Below are 19,960 nucleotides of genomic sequence, written 5' to 3' on the forward strand. Positions count from 1 at the left end.
ACGTAACCACTCTAACCTTCAATTCCTCACTTGTAAGTGTGAGTGATGTATTTCATGGGTATCCCACAAACTTGTGAAAACAAAATGAAGAGAGACACATAAAATCTCCTGTTGAGTGTAGAGCCCTCACCCTTCTAAGGATTCTTTTTAATCTTTTCTAATTATACAGTTAACATTTATCATTCATTACAAAAAAAAAAAAATCCAAAGATCAAAAACACATGAGGTTTAAAGAAAAAAATCCTTTGCCTCATTATTAGTCTTGAGAATTGGCCAAATTTGACAATTTGGTGCATATCTTTATATACTTTGTGAACGTGTATGTATATTTCTATGCGTATTTTTTTTTTAACAAAAAAGGGACCATATCTTACCAATCAATAGAATACTATGCTGTAATTTCTTATGAGGGAAATTATTATAAATGGACACGGAACAATGATATTTTATGTGAAAAGTTGCAGAACCACATTTAGAGTATGATTAATATTTGTGTAGACACAGAGTACATGGCTCTGTTGAAGCTGTGTAATGAATGTACCTAAGCTCATAACATTGTTCTCTCTACTTCTGTGCATATTTGAAATTTCCCGTAATAAACAGCTTTAAAATTTTCCCTCTGATTCTACAAATGAAAACCAACAGTTTTGCTCGCAATTATCCTAGTTTTCCACATTTCATATTTTTTAAATTTTACTTTCCTTTTCATAATTTTTCGTTTTTGCTTTTTTGTTTGCAGGAGGTATTTCAATGTTCCAAACAGTGTGTTATCTGCCAGAAAGTGAATTTGAAATTAACATTAGATAACCTAGAAGAAAGGTCAGGAGTTCATTCATTCTTTTAGATTTTGCTTACTGAGGTCTTTTATTTGACAGCATTATTATTCAGTGAAAGGGACCCTAGACCAGGGATTAAAAAACTTCTGATCTAGTTCCAGTTTGTTACTTTGAGTGAATCATTTGACTTTGCTTCCTTTTTTAATATAATGAATATAATAAATAGGTAAAGTTATAATTTTTTATTTGATTAAAAATTGTTTTCACAATTTGAAAAATCGGGGAAAAAAAGCAATCAGACAATACCAACTTTTTTTTAAATGAAGCAATAACTCAAAAGCACTTTCTGTGTATTCATTAACAAGGTCATAACTCAGCAGTAGTGTTTATACCCGGTGTATCTACAAAGCCAAGAACAGGAATCACTGCATCTCCTTCTTTAGATATGATACTATGAGTCTTCTCTTTTCTGTTAACATATTTGTGCAACATGCTGTAGTACTGCTCCTTCGGATTGAAAGTATATAGAGATGAAATTTGCTGCCAGTCTTTAATGCTGGGGGTATTGCATTCCTCTGGGTGTAAGCACTCAAAGAAACACTTAACATTCTCTTTTGCTAGTTCCATGGCATGCTCTGTGGCCTGAGCTTTAAGGATCTGCTGCTCCTGTTCCAAATAGATTTTCCAGAATTTCAGCTGCAGGAAACTAACTGGAGATAGGCATCGGGAGACAGATGTAAAAATCAGAAGGAAGATGATGACAACTGCTATCAGGATCCAGCCCAGCACCTTCGGAAAGCACAACAAAACAGCAATTTAGTCACATTTTTTTAGAAACAAGTTTTAAAATCCGGGCAGCCGGGGTGGCTCAGCGGTTGAAGGCCTGCCTTCAGCCCAGGGGGTGACCCAGGAGACCCAGGATCGAGGCCCACATCGGGCTCCCTGCATGGAGCCTGCTTCTCCCTCTGCCTGTGTCTCTCATGAATAAATAAATAAATAAAATCTTAAAAAAAAAAATCCTTCCATAAAGTCTGAACTGCTCACAGTTGATTATGACGAACAAGCAACAGTTTTAGGTCTTCCTCTCCTAAGAGAAAGAAGGGGTTGGTAACCTCGCGAACCCCCCATGCCGCCTTCCAGGTCACGCCCAGGGCCCGGCCCGGGGAGGAGGCTGCCCATCTGCCCGCTAGAATCCCAAACGCGGAATTTCGGCGAAGCCAAAGAAACCAGCGTTGGTTTTCAAGACTCTCGGAGCTGCGAGCGCGGGCTGGCGGCCTCAGGGCCGGGACGACCCATTTTGCTGCAGCAACTCTGCTCGCTTGCAGCCGGACACACAGCTCGACCCGGACTGCACGGGGCTGGCTCCCGGGCTCCGAGCGGGGCCTGAAGCTCCCGCGCGCCTCGTTCGCCGCCCTGGTTTGCCCCCGCGCCCCGGTCGGTGCAGGCTGCGCCCCCCTCCCCCGGCTGCGGCCCCGCCCCCGCGCCCGCGCCTCACCTGCGACTGCGCCTTGAGCTCCCGGAGGAGGCCCTGCGCGTCGGGGCCCTGGGCGGGCAGGCAGGGCGCGAGCGGCAGCTGGGCCTCGCAGGCGGGGGCGCGGCCCCGGCACAGGCGCCGCGCCAGGGGCGCGCTCCCGGCGGCCGCGCACTCGTAGAAGGCGCCCCCGAGCAGCGCCACGGCCACCCAGGTGAGCGGCGCCACCGCGGCCGACGCGCCCAGCTGCGCGCACACCACGGCGCCCCGCAGCCCCGCGCCGCAGCCCCGGGCGCGGGAGCGCGAGCTGCGCGCGCAGCAGCCGGTGAGCAGGCGCCAGGTGCGCGCGTTCAGCACGAGGCCCAGCAGGAAGAGGGCGAGCGCGGGCACCAGCAGGAACACCAGGCCGTAGGGCAGGTTCCAGGCGGCGCTGCAGGGACACTGGAACACGGCGGTGGAGAACAGGCGCTCCCCGCCCGCCGTCAGGAGGCTCACCAGGCCGTAGCCCAGCGCCCTGTGCTGCTTGAGCTGCAGGTCGAGCACCGTCTGCAGCTTCTCCATGGGGCGCCGGGCTCGGGCCCCGCCGCCGCTGCCGGTGCTGCTGCTGCTGCTGGTGCTGACGAGCCTCGCTGCTGGTGCTGCTGCTGCTTGGCCTCGATGCTGGTGCTGCTGGTTCTGCTGGGCCTCGCTGCTGGTGCTGCTGGTGCTGCTGGTGCTGCTGGTGCTGGTGCTGGTGCTGGGCCTCGATGCTGGTGCTGCTGGTGCTGCTGGTGCTGGTGCTGGGCCTCGATGCTGGTGCTGCTGCTGCTGGGCCTCGATGCTGGCGCTGCTGGTTCTGCTGGGCCTCGCTGCTGGTGCTGCTGGTGCTGCTGGTGCTGGTGCTGGGCCTCGATGCTGGTGCTGCTGCTGCTGCTGGGCCTCGATGCTGGCGCTGCTGGTTCTGCTGGGCCTCGCTGCTGGTGCTGCTGATACTGACGGGCCTCGCTGTTGCTGCTGGTGCTGCTGCTGCTGCTGCTGCTGCTGGGCCTCGATGCTGGTGCTGCTGCTGCTGCTGCTGCAGGGCTCCGGGTGGGCCAAGCTCTGGGGCTTTCCAGGCTGCTCAAGGGCAGCTTCCGGACAGGGGAAGAGGGCTTCGCAGGCCTCCGAGAGCTTTCACTTTCTTCTTGCAAGTGGACCCACTCTGGCTGACACACCGACTTTTCTCGCAACAGTTCCGGGACTGGACTGAGGACGGACCCCGGACCCCCTCCCGTTGTCACCTTTGTTTCCACCCAACCGACAAGCCACCTGGGGGGACCCTGTTTACTCTTCCCGAATCAGTGCGGCTGCCCGATGATAAGAGTAGTAAATTTTAGCTAGGTGTGAGCAGACAATGCCAGGATCTCCCCTATCGCAGCTACCCCCCTTCCTAGGCCAACTCCCACTCAGGCCAGACGATTACCCAAAACCTAGTCACTTACAGGAAACACTCAAGAGACAAATTCTGGTTTCTCTTTCACAAATTGATTCACAACAAAGCCCAGCTCAAGTCCCAGGACCTCTGTGATCTTCTGTTCCCTTCCTGTCCCCCTTCTGGACAGATCACCAGCCTAATTCACACTGACCCTTCTCGCCCCTGATCACCCACAGAACATTAGACTGAGTGTATTGGGTTGGCTCTTTTATTAGGTATGTCCCAACACTGCCAGGCCCTGGACGACTGTCCAGTTCTTAGTGACCACCACGCTGATCAGAGGTAAGTGGAGAGGCAGGGGAGACATGGTTATTCAGGAAACACTAATTGATCCCCCAGAAGTTCAAACTGCAGCTACATGTAACCACCATGTTTCCTCCACCTTCACTTTCCTCAAAGCAGCTTTGCTCTGACTCAAAATGTAACCACTACTGAGAAACCGAGCCTTACCGTGTGTGGCTCCAGGGTGAGGTGAGGTGTACTCGAAAAAACATAGGCTTTGGAGCAGGGGGCGGGGGACACTGTGTGTGTGTGTGTGTGTGTGTGTGTGTAATAACTTCACCCCTCTGAGACTCTTATGTTTTTTTTTTTTTTTTTTAAGATTTTGTTTATTCATTCATAGGAGACACACAGAGAGAGGCAGAGACACAGGCAGAGGGAGAAGCAGGATCACGCCCTGAGCCAAAGGCAGACACTCAACCGCTGAGCCACCCAGGCGTCCCACTGTATCTTTATTTGTAAAAGCAGGATGATAGTCCTCACCTTTCAAGATCGGTTGAGACAAGCACATTGAGCAGCATATGTACAGCACCTTTATTTATAGGATGTATCTCATTAAACCAGTGTTTAATGTGACGGATTACCTCTTACATTGCAATGTTGGGAATAGACAACACATAATTGCGTATGATTTAAGAATCCATATCAATGCTCGGCTGTAGAGCAAGGATTATATTCAGTGACTCAGTGATCCTCTACCCCCTTAAGAGAATTGGTGGGCCCTTCGTGGTCCACCGTGCTACAAGGAGGGTGTCTGGTTTGGTTTTGGGTGGGCAAGTCACAGGGAACTGGTTACTGTCAGTACCCATCCACTGGGTTTGCCGTATTTACTTGGGAAGACTAAGTGGGCTACACAACCGTGTGAATTGTTAGAGAAGGGGAAAGAAAGGTATTAGTCTTTTCTGAGCCTAACTTGCCTTTGTAGCTACCTCCCACTACCAGTGCCTGGCACAAAACCATGATTCTGTAGCATTTAAGTGAAAATCTATGCTGTATGTGTGAGTCCAAATTGTCAGGCAGGATGGTTGGGGCCCTCTTCTCTGAGATTAAACCGCGTATTGCAAAGTTTCCTGTGAACTTGCAGCCAAGTTCCGTATTTGAGGTGCATCATTTCTGCTATGATGATCATCTCTTTATTCCTACATTTCAAAACAATTTTTTTTCCTCCCTTGTCCCTCAGGTGACTCTGCCCCTCTTACTGCTAGCCTCTTCTTCCCTCCCACCACACATCTCCTAAAGATGTTGCCTCCCCACTCCCCGCTTTCTATATACCATCGTGAACAAATCCCATTGTATCCATAACCTTTATGCAGATGGCTTTGTCCAAATCTCCCTTAACTGTCACCTAACTAAAATGTGCCCTCTGTCCTCTTGAATAAGGTTTATTTTGTTCTCCCACATTTCTCAAAACGAGAGGGAGCGCTGGCTGGCATTCTCCCGTTACAATGTCTAAACCCAGGCTTTTCCATTCTTCTAATAGTTTATTCTCCGTTGAGGCTCAAGCTACTCAGCACAACCTCCTCCCCCAACCTCCCTCCTGCCATCTGTGTTCATTCCCTTCATTTATTAATACTTTTGTATCTGGTGATAGCTTTCTTCCTCTTCCTAGATCCTGCTATTTCATCAAGGATTTGATTTCTTTTTTTTTTTAAGATTTTATTTATTTATTCATGAGAGACACACAGAGAGAGAGGCAGAGACACACGCAGAGGTAGAAGCAGGTGCCCTGCTGGGACCCCCGGTGTGGGACTCGATCCCAGGACTCTGGGATCACGACCTGAGCCAGAGGCAGATGCTCAATCACTGAGCCAGCCACCCAGACGCCCCAAGGATTTGGTTTCAAACATTTTTAGTTACAGAAATTTCCATCTTGTCAGTCTCCTATCCCAGCTAGAGTAATTAATTTGTTAACAGTGTATTAATTAGTTCATTTGTTCATTCAGTCATTCATTTAAATGTTTAACAAACCCCCAGAATATGATAAGAACCTACAAAAGTGCCTGGAATTACTGAGTACAATAAGAAACAAGACAAACAAATACCTTCCTTTCATTGAGCTTACATTACTGTGGAGATAAATAATGAGGAGGAAACTCCTCAAGGTTATGCAAATAATTAAATGGAATTGTGTGGTAGAGAGTGTCCTGAGAAAGCCTTTGTAAGGAGAGGGTATTTAAGGATGGATGTGAATGACCTAGGCTCTGGGATGCAAGGGAGCTCGATAGTCTATGGTTGGAAAGAAAGCTAGCTTGCTGGAATATTAAAGGTGAGAAGGTAGCTGGCACATTATGAGGGCAGAGCTGCAGGTGGAAGGTCAGGTTTAGGGGCCTTATAGACACCAGAGCATGTGATTTGCAGTCCTGCCCCTGAAACTCCTTTCAGACTGAGCTGCATCCTGACTTACTATGCTATCTGCTCGCGTCTCCAAACACTACCTCCTGTGGTTGCCACCACTGTGCTCCCTCAGTCATGTATCTCCCAGATACTAATTATCACCCTGTGCTTATTACAGGTTCCTGTAATTGTGAGAGTCTGAGTTCTGCCTGCCAATCTGAATTTTCTCCCAGTCCCAGCAGTTGAGTCCAGTACCCTGACCTCTACCCCTGCCATCACTGAAGCAGTGGATGGTTCTAGTTCTGAGTCTATTGAAGATTGCTCAGTCCTCTATACCTGGCTCTGTTTGGAGAAGACATTGCTGAGAAGTTCAGTGCTCCGTGGCAATAGAGTAATATACTAATGGTGTGGACAGGATTCAAGAATTTTCTCTTGAGAGTAGACCAAGTAATATTTGAAAGACTTTTACACTTTTGAAAATCTATAATTTAACACCAATTTACTTTAGCTTCTGAAAATCTATAATTTAACACCAATTTACTTTAGCTTTTATAAAATGAGTGAAAGATTCTCATGGTAAGCACATTGGAAAACCAATAGTTATGGATTTTGTTTTAACTGTAGTACTTTGTTTCTTGGCACTATCATCATCATTGTCAGGAATGGGGTTCAGAAACCACAAAAAAATTCTTAGAAAAGAAACTCTTGAAAGAATTCCACACTGTGAATCTAAGAGGTCCTTGTAGTTGTTTTCAAGTGAGCTAGTTTTCAAACATTTTTGAGAACTCAGACTAATGGTATGACCCTGCTTGGAATGTGACTTCTAGATTCTAACAAAGTGTTGATCCTGGTCTCAAGACCCACCCATGAGAATCAAATAAAAATTCATGGGTATTTTAAATATCCACCATGTGCAAGGCACAACTTTAGGTGCCAAAAATAACAAGTAAATTTAGATCTGACATTCTTAATCTTAAAGAATACTTTTCTGTGCATTATAATTTATGGACATATTGTTTATGTTATGTATTTGAAAATCTGAACCTGTTATTATCTTAAGATTTTTGAATGTTTATAAAAGTTCTTTCAATGGAAGTATAGAGCAGAAGGAGGGAAAGATCAGACACTTTCCCAGACACAGGAATGTCATTTGTTAAAATGGCAATCCCATTACATTTCAAGTGACCTTTTTACAGATTATTTTCCCCTTTTCTTAGCATGAATTTTCCAAACCTATCACAAAATTTTAAATATTCACTGATTCACACACTATTTTTTTTTAAACAAAAGATGATTATTTTAACCCTGAGAACCTAGATATGGCCAGTCTTTGCTGTCATTACTGTTGTCATCATCGTCATCATCATCTGACACCGTAAGTCTATAAAAGGTTCTAGTTTTCCTTCTATGGCTCCTTTTTTTTTCTTTTCTTTTTTTAGAGAAAGAGAGAGTATTAGCAGAGGGTATAGGGGGTAGAGAGAAAAATCTTTTTAAAAAAAAATTTTTTTTTTTATTTACTCATGAGACACAGAGAGAGAGAGAGGCAGAGGGAGAAGCAGGCTCCATGCAGGAAGCCCGACGCGGGACTCGATCCCGGGTCTCCAGGATCACACCCTGGGCCGAAGGCGGCACTAAACCGCTGAGCCACCAGGGCTGCCCCGAGATAGAGAAAATCTTAAGCAGACTCTGTGCTGAATGTGGAGCCCAACATGGGACTCAATTCCATGACCCTGTGATCATGACCCCAAGCTAAAATAAAGAGTCAGATACTCAACAGACTGAGCCACCCAGGTGTCCATCCTTCTATGGCTCTTAAAAGTCAGGTCTAGCCTCCTTTTCAACCAGGACCCAGCAGAATGGCTCCCACAAAGAAAGGTGGTGAGGAAAAGAAGAAGGGACATTCCGCCATCAATGAGGTAGTGACTAGAGAATACACCATCAACATTCACAAGTGCATCCATGGCATGGATTTCAAGAAGCATGCCCCTCAGGCACTCAAAGAGATCTGGAAATTTGCTGTGAAGGAGATGGGAACTCCAGATGTGTGCATTGACACCAGGCTCAACCACACTCTCTGGGCCAAAGGAATAAGGAATGTTCCATACCATATCCATGTGCAGTTGTCCAGAAAACATAATGTTGATGAATATTCACCAAACAAGCCCTATATGTTGGTTACCCATGTACCTGTCACCACCTTCAAAAATCTACAGGCAGTTAATGTGGATGAGAACTAATTGTTGATTGTCAAATAAAGGTCTAAAACTGCCAAAAAAAAGTCTATTAGGAATTTTGGTAAATTACATAATGTTTTTCCATTGACTCAAATTATTTCACAGGTGATTTTAATGTGTGCTAGAGCTTCATTGTCAATGGCCGCTTACTTATACTTTGCTTCATCACAAGCCCAGTTCCCCTGCTGTTAAATTCAGTTTACTAGTTTGTGAACTATGATCAAAGATTTGGATTTCCAAGGATAATAATAATAATAAATAGCAAAGAAGATTAAAGGAATAAAGGAAAAATCTCCCTAAAACAATTGATCGCATGAGGAGCGCCTGACTGGCTCAGTTGGTAAAGCATGCAACTCTTGATCTTGGGGGGTATGAGTTCAAGCCCCACAGTGGGTGTAGAGATTATTTAAAATACATAAATGAAATAACATTTAAAAGGAATATGTCACATGAAAGATCTGCATATTTAAAACATTCACATCTATGCAATAGAATACAAAGTAGGTGCCTATGATTGAGGTAGATCTGTATGTGCTGATATGAGTGAAAAGACAGAGTTGACATGTTAATTGGAAAAGATAAAAACATTGCATGTCGTACATTCGTGTAAAAAAAAGAAAAGAAAAAGAAAATATATGTATGTCCCTTGCTGATGTGTATGATATTCTGCAGGATTAAAAAAATACTGTCAAATGTTTACCTCTGAGAAGTAAGGCTGAAGGTTGTGAATGAAGGCAGGGTGAGAGACTTACTTATCTTTCTTTAGTGTTTGTCTTTTTTTTTTTTTTTTTAACCTGCATGTGTTCCTTCTACAATTAAGAAATGCTAACATAAAAAAAAAAAAAAAAAAGAAATGCTAACATGAGGGCAGCCCAGGTGGCTCGGCGGTTTAGCGCCACCTACAGCCCAGGGCGTGATCCTGGAGACAGGGGATCCAGTCCCACGTCAGGCTCCCTGCATGGAGCCTGCTTCTCTCTCTGCCTCTATCTCTGTCTCTGTCTCTGTCTCTGTCTCTGTCTCTCTCTCTCTCTCTCTCGATTAAATAAATAAAATCTTTGAAAAAAAAAAAGAAATGCTAACATGAAATGTTTTGATCTAATGGAGAATCTCTGAAGAACAAGTGCAGGAAGAGGTAATTTCACAGGCTCTTGTTTGTCCTTCCTTCTGTGCACACAGAGCTTATACTAAGGGTTGATCCTTGAACCTGGAATGCCAATAATTCACCTCTTCTTGCCAAAAGTAGTAAGTCCAAGGAAGAAACCGACTGTGTTTGAAGGATATAGAAGATAAAGGAATGGAGTGTTTGAGAACTGGAAGATGGCAAAAAAGCAGTAGGAGGAGAAGAAGAAAAGACCAGATGGAAAGGTGGGATTGGGTGGCATTTATCCAAGCTTGAGGGAAATGAGATGTAAGAAGCCTCTGCTTGCTTCAGAGAGGGCTTCAACTGTGCTCTGTAGGGTCTTCTAGGTACCCATAATGGCATAGGAACAAAGCAGAGACGAAAGGCAGGTGGAGAAGAATGGAGGTGGTTGAATGGTTAGGTAGTGGAGCTTCTGAAGAAGGACAGCAGGACCTTCAGCTTCCAGCTGTTTAGAAATCACCATCACTTCTTTTAAATGTTGATCCAGACTAGTTTTTCCCGAGTTTACAGAAGTTACCTGTTTTGGTCTAGCTTCATTAAAAGCCATCTATGTATGGGAGAAAATCCAGAAAACCAATAGCATTTGGGTGAGTTAAGATATTGTTTAATGTAGGCTGGGAGCTGCTCCTGACTGAGCCACAGAGTGTTAGGGAAGGGGAGGTGACTCCTAGTAGACAGAATTCTGATTTATCCCAAGATCCCTTTCCTGAGGGGCTATTGTCAAATTATACAAGAACAGTAAGAAAAGAAAGGAAATACCTTTAAAGTGTTATTGGTCTTTTCTTATAGGAGGAGGAGGGAGTGGGGGGCAGATATTAGAAAGCACTTTGGGAATTCATTAGTGAATTGAAATGGCTTTTCACCTATATACACTGACAAGCAATCTTCAGGGCAACTAGAAAACCAGGCCAGGGGGACACCACTGTCTTATAGATAGAGTCTTGGCCTTCCTAAGAGCCCCATATTCTCCTTGCTCCAGCTCTGGGGGCTCCACACCCTGCTCCTTTAGGAAGTAACTCTCCCCTCTTTAGGGATTGCTTTTCAATGATGAACCTATAGATCATCATCTCTGTGTCTACATTCTTCTCCTAGGCAACATTTGCGTCTTGGGAAGGTCTGGATAATTCCATGACTTCCTGTCTCGGGTCCTTTTCTATTCCTTCTTCTCATTCATTACAGACAGTGCTGTGGTCAGAATATGTCCCCTCCAAATTCATATGTTGAAACTCTAACCCCCCCCCAAAGTGAAGATAATATTAGTAAGTGGGGCCATTCTGAGGTGCCTATGTCTTGAGGGTAGAGTCCTCCTAAGTGGGATTAGTGCTCTTATAAAAGAGGCACCAGTGAGATCCTTAGCTCCTGGGGGTGGGGGTCTCCCGGTAGCTCTTAAATGCTTCAGCACAGTCTCTTGGTCCATCTTACTACAAGGGAACAAGGACATGTAATCTTTCCATTTGCCAGAAAGAAAGAAAAGAATGGTCATTAGTTCTACTATAGGCCACTCTTTTGTTTCACTCTTGTTCCCACTGCAGAACACACCAAACTTCTTCCCAAAAGAAACAAACATGAAGTCCAAACCTGGAGCTCACAGTCTAGAGTCTGGGTAGTGTAAGGTTCATGTGCTACTCGTACAATGTTGGAAGGCTACAAGTCCAGTTGGGTTTATGGTTCCTTTGACTATAAATCTCTCCCAAAGTTATTTAGTAAGCTGCTTGTCTCTGATTTCAGTAAACTATATTTGCTAAAACTGTTATGGTTCTTTTTAAAACATGGCTCCCAGATCTACTACATGCTTTTGCTTTCTTGCCCCATTCTCTCTCCCCACTAATTTGTTTCTATCTGTCTTTCTCTCTTGCCAGTACAGTGGGTACCCTGAGTAAACATGAGATTATAGTTTTCTGTGGGAAACCTACACCTTTATTTTGAGCTTTCTATGGCTCTTTACCAATTGAATTCCTTACTTTTATCTTTGCCCTAAAGTTCCTGAACTTACTGAGAGGTATTATCAATAGGTGTAGAAGCCATACTTTTAATTTGGCCTTTCTACGGATTTATTTTATTTTATTTTTTAAGATTTTATTTATTCATTCATCAGAGAGAGAGCGAGAGAGAGAGGCAGAGACACAGGCAGAGGGAGAAACAGGCTCCATGCCTGGAGCCCGACCTGGGACTCGATTCCGGGTCCCCAGGATCACACCCTGGGTTGAAGGCGGCGCTAAACCTCTGAGCCACCAGGGCTGCCCCGGATTTATTTTAATGGACTTTTTCAAGGTTACCCCAAATTCTCTCTTAGAGTTTGGAGTCTAAAACCTGTCAGGTTTTCCAATTTTGCAAGTCCTTACTTTTCTGAAATATCTCTATTCCTTTTCGTTTCTGCTTACAAATCAACCAATTCCTTTTTGAGCTTATAAAGCCTTGCCAAAACATAGCCAGCAGCAACCAATACGTGCTAGAAACATTGTTTTCTAATTTTTTCCCCTCAGGTCACATTTTCTTTAGCCACATAATCTTTCCAAATTAATGCAGGAGTTAGTTTTATTAGTAGCCAGGTAAGAATTGCAGTGTTTCTAGCCCTCCATTATCAGTTTCCATGCTGCTCACCAGTAGACTGCTAAGCTAATGTCACATATTTTAGGAAAGGAAGTGAAACTTCTTTAAGAAAACTAATAATAAAGCACAGAAAAAGTTATTTCCTTTTGGTTGTTGTCTACAGCTAAAGTAAAAAGAAAAATCCCTCCCTTAATTCATCCCCTTATATGTGGGTATGGGAAGATAGTGGAGAAATGGGGGCAGATTGTGGGAAAGATGATAGATTATTTTTTATCATAGAACCGTCCTGCAGCAGATACCAATATTTGGTCCAAACTAGTCACAAGACTCCATCAAATTGCAAGGGAAATGGTGAAAGAGAACTGGACAAGCGCAAGCATGTGAAGTCTACCGTGGATCAGTTTTTCTAAATTCCCCTATTCACCCCTTAATCTTTTTAGCCTTCTATTTGTTTCCTTATTACATATGACAGTTTTATAATCTTTTATTTGCTACTTACTGTTTTTTTCATCTATGCAACTAGATTATGTGTTTCATGAAGGCAAGGATCATGCTTGATTTATTCCTTTTTGGTTACACAGTTCTTAGCATAGTGCCCAGGATGGGCACTTTTTTTTTTTTTTTTTTTTTTTTTTACAAACTAGAGATATAAACCTTTATTTCACAACTTTGTCATAATTCACTTTCTGGTAAGACATGTACTGGAGACAGAGTTTAAAATACTGGGAAAGCTATAAATATTCATGGATATAATGAGTGAATCAATGAATGAGTCAATGAATGAATGAGAATCTGACTTGGATATTCTCTTCTCTTACTGCAGAGCCAGCACCATGTCTACTTTGTTTAGCTCCGAATTTGAACCCTTTTACAGATGCCTGCCTGAGCATCTTGAATTGTGACAAACAGTAGGTAAATCTACCCAGGGAGGAGAAGGACAACACCATGGAGAACATAGGGCCATGGGACAGGTTCCAGGTACAGTTGAAGGGCCCTCTGGACAGCTACTCCCACTCAGTTTTGTCAGAGTCACCAAGCCACAGTGGGGGGATGACAGAGCTGCAGGTGATGGCGGAGTAGTGATTCTCCCACAACTTCCTCCTTCCTGCCCAGCTCAGCTTGTTTACTCAGCAGAGTTGTCTGGTATACAGAACTCATCTTCCCCACTACCAGCCCCATTTCTCCACCATCTTCCTCTGCCATACATCACTGAATTTCTCAAGGGAGGGATTTTTCTTTTTACTGTAGCTGTAGACAGCAACCAATTATTTTTTTTCTATATTTTATTGTTAGATTCCTTAAAGACATTTCACTTCCTTTCTTGGAAGCAGTGAGCCAAGCAGGAATAGGTTTTGTTGACACCTGGTCTCAAGCTTGGGTATTATGACTCCACTTTGGCACTCTACCTCCAGGAGTGCCAGGCACCTAACTTAACTTCTCAAGGTAACTTAAGTTTGACTATTAATGACACTCTTGCAGCTCTCCTCCTAACTTGGTGACTGTTCATCTAAATGTCCTTCCCAGGTTCCTCTTCAGAACCATTGATATTGGTACTCACTAAAACTCAATTCTTTCCACATACACTACTTGCATAATCTCCTCTTGGGGCCACCACTGGCTAGATGTGTGACCTTGGGCAAGCTTTTGACCTCTCTGTGCCTCAGTTTTTTCATCTGTAAAATGAAAATAACAGTATTATGTGCCTCCTTGGGTTGTTGTGAAGATTGAATGAGTTGATACATATGACATTCTTTTTTTTATTTTATTAAGTTTTTATTTTAATCCCAGTAAACATACAGTGTTCTATTAGTTTCAGGCATACAATATAGTGACTCAACAATTCTATACATTGCTCAGTGCTTGGCAGTGTACTCTTAATCCCTGTCACTTATTTTCCCCATCCCCCGACCCCCTTCCCCTCTGGTAACCCTCAGCTGGTTCTCTCTTAACTGAGTCTCTTTCTTGGTTTCTGTCTCACTTGCTCTTTTTTCCTTTGTTCATATGTTTTCTTAAATTTCATGCATGAGTGAAATCATATGGTATTTGTCTTTTGCTGACTTATGTTGCTTAGCATTATACTCTCTAACTCCAGTCATGTTGTTGCAAATGGCAAGATTTCATTCTTTTTTATGGCTGAATAATACTCCGTTGTGTGTATATATTACCTCTTCTTTATCCATCCATCCGTCAGGGGGCACTTGGGCTGCTTCCATAGTTTAGCTATTGTAAATAATGCTTCCATAAGCATAGGGGTGCATGTATCCTTTGGAATTAGTGTTTTCATATTCTTTGAGTAAATACTTAGTTGTTCTATTACTGGATCATAGGGTAGTTCTATTTTAACTTTTTGAGGAACCTCCATACTGTTTTTCACAGTGGCTGCACCAATTTGCATTCCTGCCAACAGTGTACGAGGGTTCCTTTTTCTTCGCATCCTCACCCACACTTGCATTTCTTTTTAAAAAACTTTGTAAAAAGATTTTTATTTATTTATTCATGAGAGACACACACACACACGGTGGGGGGGCAGAGATACAGGCAGAGGGAGAAGCAGGCCCCATGCAGGGAGCCCGATGTGGGACTCGATCTTGGGTCTCCAGAATCACACCCTGGGCCGAAGGCGGCACTAAACCACTGAGCCCCCCTGGGCTGCCCCACTTGCATTTCTTGAGATAGCTGTAACATTCTTGGAATAGTGCCTGGCACATGGTAAGTGCTCAGAAAGTGCTGTCAATGACTTTTCTCTTTTCCAGTGTCTTTGACAACCAACCATATATTACCACTTCTACATCTCTACCTCCAGCCCCTCCCCTCCTAAGTTCTCAAGAGGCTTTTCTAGTTGCCTAGCAGACATTTTTGCTCATATGTCCAGCAGTCACCTCAAACCCCAAAAAGAGCTTATTTCCTCCCTAAAACATATTTCTCCTCCAGCATTTTGATGTCCCTTAAGGATGTCAGTCTTTTAAGCTAGAAAACTTAGGGTCCCCTGTGTGTGCCACTCCATTTCCTGCACAGCTTGATGCTGCCTCAGGACTGTCCCTCATATCAGACCTCTTCTCCACCCTCGCTGAAAATAGACCGGGTCATTATTACCTCACTCTCCTCTGGTGGATGCCACACAGTCCTGTCAGAGTTTAGCTTCCTGGAAGAAATCTGAATAAGCTGGAGAAACCGTTCTGCCCATGTGAATAGGATACAAAGTACAAAAGCCCATGGCAATATTGTTCATGTTAGGCAAGAACTGGCTTAAAAAAGTCAAAGAACAAATATCCGACAGCATCACACAAAAGAAATTGCAAAACACTCAGATGGGAGAATGCTATTCAGCCGCTGAAGTACATAAATGGCTGCTACAGCACCAACCAACCAGGATGAGTCTTAGAAACATTATGTGGAGCAAACACAAAGAAGATTTTAAGTATGATTCCAACTATAAAAACTTCACAAGCAGTTAAGATGAAATTTTGTTTTCTGCGGAAGTAAATGCAAGCAGTGAAACAGTAAAGAAAAACAAAGTAGTGGTGAAGAATCACAAAGATGGTGATTATTACCTTTGGGGTTTGAATGGGGTTACGATTGGGATTGGGAGAAGGGGTAGGTGTTCGCAATGTTATATTTCTATTCCAGGATGAGGGGTACAGAAGTGTTTGCTTTAGAATGATGCTTTATACAGTATATTTGTTTTAGTAGTTTTCTGACCATGGGTTATATTCTTCAATGTGTAAGGCAGGAAAAGAAAGAAATCCAATCACATTATTTTCCAGTTGAAAACGACCATCGTCAAGAGGACAAATTTCATATTCCCCGTGTTGACACGAAAGCTCTTCCCAGTCCTGCTTCAGTCACCTCTGTCCACTCCATCCCATATACCTCAGTTTCCAAAAGGACTGACCCCGTACATTACCCATTCTTATGTATCAGAGTGTCCTTCACTTCAGTTGTGTCTTTTCATTTGCTTGTATTGCTGCTTTGTTTTTTTTTTTTTTAAGATTTTATTTATTTATTTGACAAAAGCAGGGGGAGCGGAAGAGAGAGGGAGAAGCAGACTCCCTGCTGAGCAGGGAGCCCGATGCAGGCGGGCCTCTATCCCAGGACCCCGGGATCATGACCTGAGCTGGAGGCAGATGCTTCACCAAATGAGCCACCCAGGTGCCCCTCATGTTGCTGCTTCGAATGACATTTCCCTGTTCTTCACCTGGAAAACTACTCTCCTCCTTTAATAGTCCAAGGTCCTCTCTTCATTGATACTATCCTCAAAACCCCAACCAGAGTCAGTGGTCCTGTTTCCCTCCTCCCACACTATTAAAGAAGATAGTAACTCAGTAGTAGTTTTTAAGGTGCCTCTTGCAACATTCCTTTCCAGAATTCCGTCTCTCCTACTAAGGGGGGGGCGGTGGAGATTAGAAAGAGTGTCACACTCCTACTGTCATCACAGTGTCACTCAATAAAGTCAGTCAGTCCCCGCCCACAGCTCTTCTCACTCCTGAAGTAGCCCTCACCACATTGTGTATTAGCTTTCTCTCCTTACACAGTTGTCTCAATTGATGCCATACAACTTTTGTGAGAATTAAAGTGAGATAGTGTAAAGAACCCCCCGCGGTTTCAGTTACATTTTCTAAGATTTTTTTAGCAGTCATTACTCAGAAATGTGCTAGAGGGCGCTAATTCACTGCCGTAATAGGTTATTGTGCTCTGGGGTGTTAACACTTGACTCAGATCATCTAGCAGAGAATCAAAGAAAGGTCAGTAAACAAATTACCAGCCATCTGTATTCAGTGAAATAAATGAATATAGTTCAAGAATTTAAGTCTGCAACTTACTTGAAATTATTTGGGGGGAGAACAATCCAACAGTTGGATTGATGGCATCATAAACTTGTTTTCATCCCTGTTTCTTTATTTCCCAACCTAGGACAGGGTGCAGCTTGCAGTGGAAATGTTCAAGCAGGCAACGTTGATTTTGGTGACGCCTTCATGTGCACTAAAGTGAAGAAATGCCAAACAGGGTGCTTCTTCCACTGTGAAATGAGAGGATTGGGCTAGATCATCTTCAGAGTCCCTTTCAACTCTATCATTTTGTAAAACACAATTCTAGTTCTAGAAGGAAATAGGCGTGATCTCCAAAAATATATACATTCAAGCAAAGAGTGACAAAATTGAATCAAAAGGGAAAAACAAAGAATTGTTTAAATCTTCCAAAATAGGAAGACAAAACAAAATAAAAGAACTGTTCCATTTGTTCCTTCCATAGAATGCTGGGATTTAAAAAGCAGTGTGAGTGACAGGTGACTGGCTATCTGAAAGATGGCACTGATTCTGAAATATTTTCTAGCCTCTCTTACACTGAATGTTCTCCACACCCATTAACGATTATTTCAGACAAAACTTTGTCTTCTTTAGGAGGGTGACAAAGTAGGCTTACTTTATATAAAGTATTAGCCAGCCAATTTAAAGCATTCTAGTTTTACAATGACTTCATTCATTTCAACCACCTGAAAAACCACAAGCGGTTATGAATAAGAGCAAAGTTCACGTAATAACTCTTAGTTAAGAGATGAATATGAAGAAATCAGTAAATAATTTGCTGTTATGTTTATGAGGCATTTCTACTTCATAAGAATCAAAGTGACTCACAGTTTGGATATAAGATGAGACCAGAAACAGAACGCTGAAGTCTGATTTTGCACTGATGGTATATATCATATGCTCTCTGTAAGCTGTGCTGCGAGATCTTAAATTATGACAAATAGTTGTAATTCCTAAAACACGGGGATGTCTTTTTAGAAGAGGAGGCAGCCTGGGACCCAAGGGGGGTAACACAGTAAAAAATACTGCTTCAGTGGGCAACGTGGTACAGGTTCAGAAAGGCATTCGTCACAGCGACGCCAAAGCACAGGTAAAAGGGAGCAGTGGTGAAAGATGAGAAAGAGCCCACGATTGAGCCAGAAGCCCAGAAGAGTCAGGCAGGAGCAAAGAAAAATGAGAAAGAATCAGCAGGAGAGAGGCCAGTCCTGTATGAGGACCCCCTCACCCCCAGATGAGAAAACCTCCCCCAGTGGTAAATCAGCCTCACTCATGATCTGCTCCTGGAATGCGGATGGGCTTCGAGCCTGGATTAAGAGGAAGAGTTTAGCTGAAGTGTAGGAAGAAGCCCCAGAGAGAAGAGACTGAATGTTCAGAGAACAAACTATCAGCTGAACCTCAGGAGCTGCCTGAACTATCCCATCAGTACCGGTCAGTACATTCAGACAAAGAAGGGTTCAGGGGCGTGGGCCTGCTGTCCCACCTGTGCCCACTCAAAGTGTCCTATGGCACTGGGGACAAAGGACATGATCTGGAAGGCCGAGTGACTGAATTTGTTCTGAAAACAGCCTATGTACCTAACACGGGTGGAAGACTGGGGTGCCTGGTGGCCAGCAGTGCTGGGATGGAGCCTTTTGCAAGTTCCTGAAGGGCTTGGCTTCCCATACGTCCCTTGGGCTATGTGGGGACCTCAGTGTGGCCCATGAAGAAATCCACCTTCTCTACCCCAAGGGAAACAAACAGCATGCTGGCTTCACTCGACAAGAACGTCAAGGCTTTGGGGAGCTGCTAAGGCTGTGCCACTGGCTGACAGTTTGGGACACCTCTACCCCAAACCTGGGCTATGTTTATACCTTTTGGACCTACGTGAGGAATGTTCCATCCATAAGAGTTGGTTGGCACCTTGATTACTTTTTGTTGTCTCACTCTCTCTTACCTTGTGTTGTGTGACAGCAAAATCTGTTGCAAGGCCCTGGGCAGTGACCACTGTACCACACCCTAAACCTAGCACTGTGACCCCTCCCCTAAATTACTGTAAGCCTGGGAAATAAGTCCCCCAAGCTAGCTTTAAAACTTAACCTGCCAAAAGTCTTTAAAAACTGCTCTCTGGAGAAATCTGCATTGCACTTTCCCATCTAAAAATGTGAATTCTTCAATCAGGCTTCTAGTGACACTTAGGTTTCTTTTGAACCCCCAATTTTCTCTCTCTTTTGTGCATTTCTTTTTTCTTTTATATTAAGCTTCCTTTGAACTGTTTACAGGAAAATAGAGCCGTCATTTCAAGATAAATAAAACACGGGGATGTCTTTTAGTCTATGTTATTTTTTAAAGTCTGCTTTGACAAAAACATTTTTTGCTTGCTCTTTGCAGCTTCACAAGGTTGAAGGTAAAAATTGCAGTGAGACTTTAATAGTTTTGACATGATGATGCTCACAACTCAATAGTTTCAATTATTGGAATGTGGCATTTTAAACATTTCAAATAATTAAAAGCAAATATTAAAACCTTGTATTTTGCGCTTCATGAAGTAGCCCATAATAATTGCTGGGTATCTCTAGTCCCATTTCTTAACCTCTCTGAGCCTCGTTTCCAAATTCATATAATGGGCTGTAACTTGTATCTTCCTTACTTATATCCTTACTGCATTGGTGTGCAGATGGGTGCAAAATTCTTGCTCTCTGGGTCTCAGTAAGATGGCTATTATTACCACTGCTAGCCAGTATGCTTTAACATAATAATGGTGTAAATATGGACAGGGCAGCATGTTCATCAGTTGTTACACATTTTATAAAATAAGCCTCCCACAGGGGCTCTTTGTAGCCTATTTCAAAAACAGAACTTATTTTGTCACCCATCCTTCATTCCCTTTTTCTTCCTCTGGCACCCAAGTTGTTGTTGTTATTATTATTATTATTATTAT

The 19,960-nt window shown here is 43.5% G+C and overlaps 1 protein-coding gene, 1 long non-coding RNA gene and 1 pseudogene across 2 annotated transcripts; 2 read left to right on the plus strand and 1 right to left on the minus strand.

Moving 5' to 3' along the window:
* Positions 1 to 1,003: 1,003 nt before the first annotated feature.
* Positions 1,004 to 6,672, minus strand: CALHM6 (calcium homeostasis modulator family member 6). Its single transcript, XM_072765681.1, has 2 exons — positions 2,272 to 6,672; positions 1,004 to 1,565 (listed from the first exon to the last, which is right to left on the minus strand). The coding sequence occupies exons 1-2, from the start codon at positions 2,806 to 2,808 to the stop codon at positions 1,143 to 1,145; spliced, it is 960 nt and encodes a 319-aa protein (XP_072621782.1). The 5' UTR covers positions 2,809 to 6,672; the 3' UTR covers positions 1,004 to 1,142.
* Positions 2,414 to 8,591, plus strand: LOC140599897 (uncharacterized). The gene is made up of 2 exons (XR_012002919.1): positions 2,414 to 2,461; positions 6,492 to 8,591. It is a non-coding gene; the product is annotated as an uncharacterized lncRNA (long non-coding RNA).
* A 9,546-nt stretch (positions 8,592 to 18,137) lies between these two features.
* On the plus strand, positions 18,138 to 19,143 carry LOC112922654 (DNA repair nuclease/redox regulator APEX1 pseudogene; annotated as a pseudogene).
* The last annotated feature ends 817 nt before the right edge of the window (positions 19,144 to 19,960 follow it).

Source organism: Vulpes vulpes, chromosome 1 (assembly GCF_048418805.1).
Source record: "Vulpes vulpes isolate BD-2025 chromosome 1, VulVul3, whole genome shotgun sequence".
Classification (NCBI taxonomy): domain Eukaryota; kingdom Metazoa; phylum Chordata; class Mammalia; order Carnivora; family Canidae; genus Vulpes; species Vulpes vulpes.